Here is a 9,300-nt window from a genome sequence, read left to right on the forward strand (position 1 = left end):
CTATTTCTTCTATTAAATTTGCGAGGAGTGATATTTAACCACATTTATATAAACTTACTGTGATGTAATTTGATCGCAATATCAAATTCAGCAGTTTTTAATTGATATCTGGTGGAAGGTGGAAGTACAGCGTACTAATAACATCATTAAAGTGAACTAGGCATGATATTATGAAACTTTTGTTTTCGTAAAAGCAGATAACAGCCATAAATTACACAACTTCAAATATGATCCAGACATCTGGATATGGAACTCAAATGACTTCGTGGGTGTGAATGAACACAACGCTGCCTATTGAAGCAAACGTAGCCCGCCCTCTCTACTTTATCATTGGTCAAGAGGCACGTCGCTCTTACACTTTCGAGTTGTCATTGGTCCCCGCAGTGTTGTCGAGCGCGTTCTTTGATGACGTAGCGGCTTGACCTTCCAGTACTAAAAGATGATTGGGTAATCTGCGAGTCGAACATAAACTTCTGGGTTTCTATTGGTTAGTTTAGACACGCCTGTCTTCCATTGCCCAAATCTCATATCTGAAGGTTAAAATCTGTCTGTCTCTGTCACACCGCACTTCAGTCCAGCGGTACCCGCGTATCAGTCTCCCTCTTCTCGCTCATAATTTGTAGAAATATTAACACAATATCATGTCGATATTTGGTGAAGTCCCGCAAGCTGCTCCTGTCGCGGTGTTTAAACTGACAGCAGACTTCCGTGAAGATCAGAATCCCAGGAAGGTGAATCTGGGAGTCGGAGGTGAGAGATGCGCTTTATATCAACACATACACACACGTGGATATCAAAATATACGAATATGAATGTCAATGTGTCCGTGATAACACTGTTATCCTCTTTGACAACAGCAGGCCTCATATATAGGTACAGAAGAACTGAACACATCTGTCTGTTCTGCTTCACTGCATCTCATTGCATTTAAAAATGTCTATTTTATAAATTAGAGTGAAATATAGTTTCGTTTTGAATGGTTATGATGGTGGGAGCCACAGTACGTTATTACGTTATTATCTGGAATCCAATAACAGCATCAGTAACATGAGATACTCCAATAAACTGTTATATTTTTAACTGCATGACATGTATATCGTTTTAGACTGTGGGCAAGTCATGCATACAGATCTGATCTTATATTTTCTGTTTATATTTGCGTGATAGACCAATGCAAACTCAAAAATTTTATTTTTGGTGTGAGTGAAAGGACCCAGCATTTGAACTGCATGCTTATATGCTTAATGCATGTTTGAAAGGGATTAAAGAATTTTAATTTGCTATTTAATTATTATTTTAAATAATTAATATATTAATAATTTATTAAATACTGCTTAAAAAGCGCCCCAAAAATTGTGCAGAGCTACTTTCAAAAAGTCAGATAGAATATGTTATGTTTAACATTGCCAGTCCTTGCATAATAACCATTTTTTCCGTTAGTTCAAATGAATCTAGCTTCTTATTTCATATTTTTGATGACTTGCCTATTACTCTAAAATATAGACAATATGTAATAAAAAATGAATTGGTGTTAAATTGTAAATGACTTGTATTATATCACATTAAATTAAACAGTGATCTGACATTAAACTAAAGTCATCGCATTGAGCTCCAGAGGCTTCTAGGGTTTCTAAATATATTAAAGGATAGAGTTACTCTTCCGGCATCAGTCGTTTCTATTGGAGACCAGGCCCGTGTGCAGTGCTGTTAACTGGGGATGAATAGATTGTGTTAAGTCGACAGTATTATTGTGTAGTAGCAGTTGTCATGTGTCATCTGCTGTGTAGTTATTCCTGATCCCAGTTAGAGAGCTTGACCTCAGAGGATTCTGGGAGGATTATCTTTATCTTCTGCTTTTCCTGACATCCTGCTGGCACCACGACTCCTGAGGTTCTGAGACTGAAAATCCCTGAGTCATGACTGTTTTTGAACAGCTCCCCCTGACTTGCGGTCTTTCCTCAGATTGAAATGATTAGGCCTATCCCTCTTGAGCAACCCAGAACACTGATTCCATGTGCTTTCTACTACATCTTGTCATACTTCTGCAGAAGGTGACAAAAATACGCGTTGAATATGCTTCTTTTCTCATATATATATAAAACTGGATAAGTTGCACCATAAACTGGTCGTTGATCTAATATTTGATACATTCAGACATGCAGATTTATTAAAATCATTGCTCCTTCACAATCATTTGATTCAAAAACTTAACAGTTTATGTACAGGACAGAATTTATTTGGATGCACTTTTTTCTGTATTTGTGTAGGATTTTTAATTCAAGAATTGCATCAGGACACAAACAGTATGTGTAAATGTCGAATAAGCTAAGTTTGCTCTTGGGTGAAAGTTCACAGATAAATCCTGATTATAGACAGGCTTGATAAAAAAGGAACAATTACGCATGGAAGATATTGATTAGAAAGGAATTCAGGGTGCTGTAATGTACATTGTTCAAAACAAAAGTTTTTTTTTTATATAATGCTTTTGAAATAAGTCTTTCTTGCTCACCAAGGCTGTGTTTATTTGATCAAAAATACAGTAAAAACAGTAATGTTGTGAAATATTAAAATTTAAAGTTTTCCATTTTCTTATATTTTAAAGTTTAATTAATGTCTGTAATGGCAAAGCTGAATTTTCAGCATCATTACTCTAGTTTTCAGTGTCTTCAGATGTTTTTGGCTATTTTTTGCTGAATAGAAAATTCAAAAGAACAGCATTTATTTGAAACAAAATTGTTTTTTAACACTGAAATATATATATATATATATATATATGCACTGTCACTTTTGATCAATGTGATGCATTCTTGCTGAATAAAAGTATTAATTTCTTTTAAAAAATATTTGCACCAAACATTTGAATGGTAGTGTACAATGAAATATTTAGTCTTGGTATTTTGAAGCAGTCTGGTTTAAATGTTCATCGTCTTTCTCCCCTTAGCCTACAGGACAGATGAATGTCAGCCCTGGGTTCTGCCCGTGGTGAGAAAAGTGGAGAAGATGATCGCTGATGACCATAGTTTGAACCACGAGTACCTGCCCATTCTAGGCCTGCCAGAGTTTCGTTCAAGCTCATCTAAGATCGCTCTGGGTGAAGACAGTCCTGCCATCAAGGACAATCGGGTCAGATGAGATGCTTAAAAACCATTTTTTTTAAATGCGTTTTAAAATAAAGTTTATTTATTCATGTAATGGCAAACCTGCATTACTCCAGTCTCCAGTGTCACATGGTCCTTCAGAAATCATGACATTTTCAGATTTAGCAAAAAGTTTATTTGAGACCTTGTTACACATTTTGAAGTGGTATCATTCTAATGTAGATATTTCTGTTGTTTTTGTATTGCAGGTAGGAGCTGTGCAGTGTTTAGGTGGCACCGGTGCTCTGAAGATCGGAGCCGAGTTTCTTCGCCGTTGGTATAATGGAACTGACAACACAAAAACTCCAGTTTATGTGTCGGCACCCACATGGGGTGAGCACCAGATCTATTTACACAAGGAAAATACTGCGTCATTCTAATATTTTATATAATATAAAGTATATGTTAAAGTTTTGCCTCTAAAGAGCTTAACATGTCGACCTTGAGTTCAATAATTAACTTTGTTGTTATGTATTGTTGTCTCAAATGCTTAAAATGTTCAGTTCAGTTTGTGGTCTTTTATTCTAGAGAACCACAATGCCGTTTTCTCTAATGCTGGATTTGAGGACATCCGTCCATACAAATACTGGGATGCAGGGAAGCGTGGACTCGATCTGGAAGGATTTCTGGGTGACCTGGAGGTTAGTAGTGATTTTGAAATTCCATTGTCTTTAACGAAACAAGCTCTTCATAGTTACTTATTTATCAGTAATTGATAAATGTTATCTGAAAACCTATGACTAAGCCCAAAAAGAAGTGTCGAGCATGACAATCATGATATTAGTTCAGATTTTCTTGCTTTAGTGGCATTTTCTAACAGCTCTAAAAATGCTGTTTTTAAAAACATAGAGTACACTACCAAGTTTGGTGTCAGAATGATTTTTAAATAAGAAATTAATACTTATTAATACTTATCTAGTTTGAAATGTTTGCATCGTTACAAAAAGTTCTATTTCAAATAAATACTGTTCTCTTGAACTTTCTAATTATCCAAGAATCCTATAGTAAAATATTAAGCAGCTCAAATTGAACATTGATAATTTTAAGAAATGTTTCTTGAGCAGCAAATTGGCATATTAGAATGATTTCTGAAGGATCATGGGACACTGAACATTGGAGTAATGATGCTCATAATTCAGCTTTACCGCCATGGGAATAATTTCCAAAAACATAAAAAAAAAATCATACTGAACAAAAACTTTTCAATGGTAGAGTATTTTTGATTTCTTTACTTGCTTTATACCAGAGATGCCCAAATCAGGATTTGTCTCGCTATACCGTATTAAAAGATCAAGGAAAAAATGCCACTGAACCATAATTTAATTTCTTATATATTTTTGTTGTAACTTTTTTGTTTGTTTGTTTATTTTTGCATTGAAATGTAAGAAACAATAAATTAATTTGATTTAAAAAAAAAGTATTTTATATATATATATATATATATATATATATATATATAGCACATTTTAATATAATTAGATACAATGCAACATTTAATTTTGGCCCACAACCCTAAATGAAATGAGATTTTTAGCTTGTGTTAAAAAGTTTGAACATCTCTGCTATATACAGTCTAAATGAAAACATGTCTTTCCTGTCAGAGCGCACCTGATCACTCCATCTTTGTGCTGCATGCCTGCGCTCACAACCCCACCGGCACAGATCCCACCCAGGACCAATGGAAGCAGATCGCTGATGTCATGATGGTGAGACCATTACAACAACCCCACATCATCTCACTCAGATTAGAACACTAAAGCTTATGGTACAAAATGTATCCTAATTACAGGTAATAAGCCATTTAAGCACAACGTGCAATTACAACCTACTGTTGTCTAAGTTTAAACTCTTAGCAATTTTATAAATAATGAGTTAACTATTGCATAATCACCTAAAGCCAAAATTGTAGAGTCATGCAGGACACAGAATGTTCCTGAAAAGTTCATCAATAATGCTGTAATTACCTGGAGATGTTGTTATCTGACCTTTTTCTTCTGTCATCTCTCTCTTCAGCGAAAGAGTCTGTTTGCCTTCTTTGATTCAGCCTATCAGGGTTTTGCCTCAGGAAATTTAGATAAGGATGCCTGGGCTGTCCGCTATTTTGTGTCACAAGGTTTTGAATTGTTCTGTGCCCAGTCGTTCTCAAAGAACTTCGGTCTGTACAGTAAGTGGTTCCAGTGTTACATGTTAGAGATTCCATTTTAATGCCTTGTACTGTGTCCTTGTTCAGAAACATTTGATTGTAAAGAATAATCTGTCTCCGCAGATGAGAGAGTGGGGAACCTGACTGTTGTAGCCAAAGACCAAGACAATTTGAACCGTGTATTGTCTCAAATGGAGAAGATAGTTCGAATCACCTGGTCCAACCCTCCGTCCCAGGGTGCACGTCTGGTTGCCATCACACTCAACACCCCTGAACTCTTTGCTGAATGGTGAATGCAATTCAAATGAATCTAGTTTCTTGTGTTTGGTTAAAAAAAAACATATTTAATAGTGCAAGTATATATTTTTTAAGTGATTCTTATGAAAAGTACATGAAAACATATTTCTCCCATTAATGTATTTAAAAAATAAATAAATCTAATTTTCATTACTGTAATGGGGGAAAAAAATTACTTTTACACATTATGTAAATAGTAAAGTATTAAATACACTGCTTTTCATATATGCTGAATTAAAAAATATAATAGATAGTAGAAAAAAAAAACACCACTCTGCATCATATATATACATCTTCATTCTTATTTTGTTAAAAACTGTACATGGTAGAGAGTTTTATCAATATTTTGGAACTCAGCATTATCAAATTTGTTTTTTGTTTTAGATGCAGGGCTGTGCAGGACTTTTTTTTTTTTAGATTTCGCGATGAAATGTGACCTGGATGTGTTCTGTGTCCTGGATTTTGTGAGATTCACCAGTGTATGTGTATGTTTTAGTTATGTGTTATTTATAGTCTGGCATTTTACCATCTTTCTACAGGAAGGACAATGTGAAGACCATGGCAGACAGAGTCCTGCTCATGCGTGCTCAGCTGAAGGAAAAACTCAAAGCACTCGGAACTCCAGGAACCTGGGAGCACATCACTGAACAGATCGGCATGTTCAGCTTCACCGGACTCAACCGTAAGTATCTCCTTCCAGCGCTTCATACTCTGTTCATCACATTACTGCAACTGAAGAGAAAATTTTGATGTGGTTTCAAATCTTTATTTAAAGACTTTAAAAGTAAGAGTAGGCAAATGCTCGTACCTAAGAACATAGTTAACAGCTAGTACTGAGAAAATTAAAAGCTAGTACTGAGAAAATAGTTAAAGTTAATACTTAAAACAGTTCAAAGTTACTACTTTGAAAAAAGGTTAAAAGTTAGTACTGATAAAATAGTTAAAAGCTGGTAAACAGAGTTTAGCTAAAACTAGTATTTAGAAAACAGTTAAACGTTAGTACTAAAGAAAATAGTTCAAGTTTGTACTGAGAAAATAGTTAAAAACTAGTACTTAAAAATAGTTCAAAATGAGTACCGAGAAAATAGTTAGAAGCTAGTACTGAGAAAACCCTATTGAGAAAATTATTAAAGTTAGTTCATAAAACGGTTAAAAGTTACCACTTAGAAAAAAGGTTACAAGTTATTACTAAGAAAATAGTTGAAAGCTAGTACTTAAAAATAGTTGAAAGCTAGTTGTCAGAGTTTGTTAAAACTAGTATTTAGAAAACAGTTAAAAGTTTGTACTTGAGGAAATAGTTAAAAGCTAATACTTAGAAAATAGATTAAAAAATAGTTAAAAGCTAGTTCTGATAAAAATAGAATTTAGTACTAAGAAAATAGTTAAACAATATTTTAAAAAATGGTTAAAGTTAGTACTGAGAAAATAGTTATAAGCTAGCACTTAGAAAATAGTTAAAATTAGTGTTTAAAAAAATAGTTAAAAGTTACTACTGAGAAAATAGTTCAACATTAGCACTAGGAAAATAATTTAAAGTTAGTACTGGAAAAAGTAGTTAAAAGCTAGTAATGGAAAAAGGCATATTATGTTTGCAGTGGCCACTTAGTTTGATATTTTGTTAATTAATGCAATGTGTCCAAATTTACATAAAATGTTACTTAACCATTTCAAAATGTTATTTTCTGTTTTACAGCTAAGCAGGTGGAGTACCTGGTGAAAGAAAAGCACATTTATCTAATGGCGAGCGGTCGCATAAACATGTGTGGCCTCACCACCAAGAACATCGACTATGTGGCCGAGTCCATTCATGAAGCTGTCACTACAGTCCAATAAGCACCTTTATCGCACTTCCTGTTTGTGTGTGTGTGTCCACAGGAACATAGACACGCACAGACACACACACACACACACACACACACACACACACACACACACACTGATACACACCTTCACTCGCCAGGTCTGTTGGTCTAATTTACTCATCAGCATTTCAACATTCTATTTTAACTGTAATTATAAAGAAATGAAATGGTCCGAGAAGATTTGTGGTGGGATTTACAGTCAACCAAATGGCTCTCTCTGCATTTCATTAACCTGAAGGTCCAGTTTCACTGATTTTATGATCCTTCACGTTCTTAGGTTAAATTTAAACAGGTTAATGTGACTGGATCAGAGTTATAGGCAACCTTTGTGTCAGTGGGTGGAACAGGTAGAAACTAGCTTTTATTAACTTGTTGAATTTTATCATCATGTCTGAAAAATTCACTGTATTGAGTGCTGAACTGAAGAACGATGTGCATGTTTTATGATCTATGTGTCTGTATTAAAACATGCGCACAGAGACGACTCTAGAACTTGAATAATGGGGGCATTAGATTGTGTTTAACTGTCAATTCCTGATGCTCTTACCTCAAATGAAATAGCTTGAAGAAACATTTTACCTTAAAATCCAATTTTTGTGATTCAGTTTTAAACTTATTGTAAGCAATAGAGGACGAAACCTAGTATTGTGGTCTGTGAAGAGGTGCATTCTGGGATATTGGATCTCTGAGAGCTGAAAGAGAGGGAATTATACAGAAAAGCGATTTGTGGGTTGAATATTCCTTTAAGCTTGTCATCTTTGATGTTCTGGAAATTCTAGGTTGTGAAGAGTCCAGGCATTGTTTTGCACTTTATTTTCTGATGTCTGTTTAATGTACTGATTCTGGTCCATCACTTTCACTGTGTCTTGTGTTGTGTTCAGGCTCATTTGTGCACTGCAGGACCGTTTTATGAATGTGCAGCCATAAGTCCAAGTACATTACTCTCCCACACAGCTTCTAGGAGTACTGAAAGTCTTTGAGCACAAATATACTAATCAAAGTGCATTCAAATAAATGAATTAAAGAAACGTTTTCTGGTGTGTTTTAGTAGCCCAAGTCATAAGTCCCACTGACTAGTGGTAGTATATTTACAGTACCATTCAGAAGTTTGGGGTATTATTAAGAAATCAATACTTGTTTTCATCAGGGATGCATTAACTTGGTCAAAAGTGAAAATTTGCAGCTTTTCTGGCACAAAACAAACACTAAGTAATCAGATGAAAATTGTTAGGTAAGGCTACTTCTGCACATTCAGTTCTTTTTTTAAACCCTCTAATGTTAAACTTTGTAACTTAAGTTTTGACTATAACAGCGTTGGCAAATTATTTTTTTTTAAAATAAATCCATGGTGTATTGCTTTAAAGTGTGATTTATTAACTGCACAGAGAGCGATTGGCACTAGAATTTACTCTATTTATTCATATTATAAGCATGCCAATTTTAAACTTAAACTTTTAAAATTTAACATTACATCACTGGATCACCTTTGGATTTTTTGCATTGAATGGGTACCGTTAGAATGAGAGTCCAAACAGCTGATAAACACATCACAATAATCCACAAGTAATTCACACCACTTTTGTGACATGAAAAGTTGCATGTTTGTAAGAAACAAAGCAGTACCATGTTGTTCTCTCACATCAAAATCCATCGTCATATTTGTTTAGAACGGTCCTAGACTGTTGTCACTTGAAAACTCTGCTTGATCTGAGCATATTTCTCTCTTGATTATGGATAGAGGACTTGTATTTTAACTGGAAGTCACGGTTTGAAGATGAAAAAAAAAAAAAAAACCTTAAAAATGGTTTTGTTTCTTAAAAATGTGCAGCTTTTCACTTCACAAGACATCAGTTGATGGACT

At 34.5% G+C, this 9,300-nt stretch overlaps 1 protein-coding gene across 1 annotated transcript; it reads left to right on the plus strand.

Moving 5' to 3' along the window:
• Nucleotides 1–499: 499 nt before the first annotated feature.
• got1 (glutamic-oxaloacetic transaminase 1, soluble) lies at nt 500–8,467 on the plus strand. Its single transcript, XM_042737412.1, has 9 exons — nt 500–750; nt 2,942–3,123; nt 3,347–3,470; nt 3,666–3,778; nt 4,739–4,843; nt 5,151–5,301; nt 5,404–5,569; nt 6,117–6,259; nt 7,271–8,467. Exons 1-9 carry the CDS (start codon nt 642–644, stop codon nt 7,408–7,410), a joined length of 1,233 nt encoding a protein of 410 aa, XP_042593346.1. The 5' UTR covers nt 500–641; the 3' UTR covers nt 7,411–8,467.
• The last annotated feature ends 833 nt before the right edge of the window (nt 8,468–9,300 follow it).

The sequence above is a fragment of the Cyprinus carpio genome, chromosome B13 (assembly GCF_018340385.1).
Source record: "Cyprinus carpio isolate SPL01 chromosome B13, ASM1834038v1, whole genome shotgun sequence".
Classification (NCBI taxonomy): Eukaryota; Metazoa; Chordata; class Actinopteri; order Cypriniformes; family Cyprinidae; genus Cyprinus; species Cyprinus carpio.

Coding starts and splice junctions, on each gene's coding strand:
- got1 (XM_042737412.1), top strand. CDS start 642: ATGTCGATATTTGGTGAAGTCCCGCAAGCTGCTCCTGTCGCGGTGTTT. Junction 3,471..3,665: donor TGTGTCGGCACCCACATGGG/GTGAGCACCAGA, acceptor CTTTTATTCTAG/AGAACCACAATGCCGTTTTC. Junction 5,302..5,403: donor AAAGAACTTCGGTCTGTACA/GTAAGTGGTTCC, acceptor CTGTCTCCGCAG/ATGAGAGAGTGGGGAACCTG.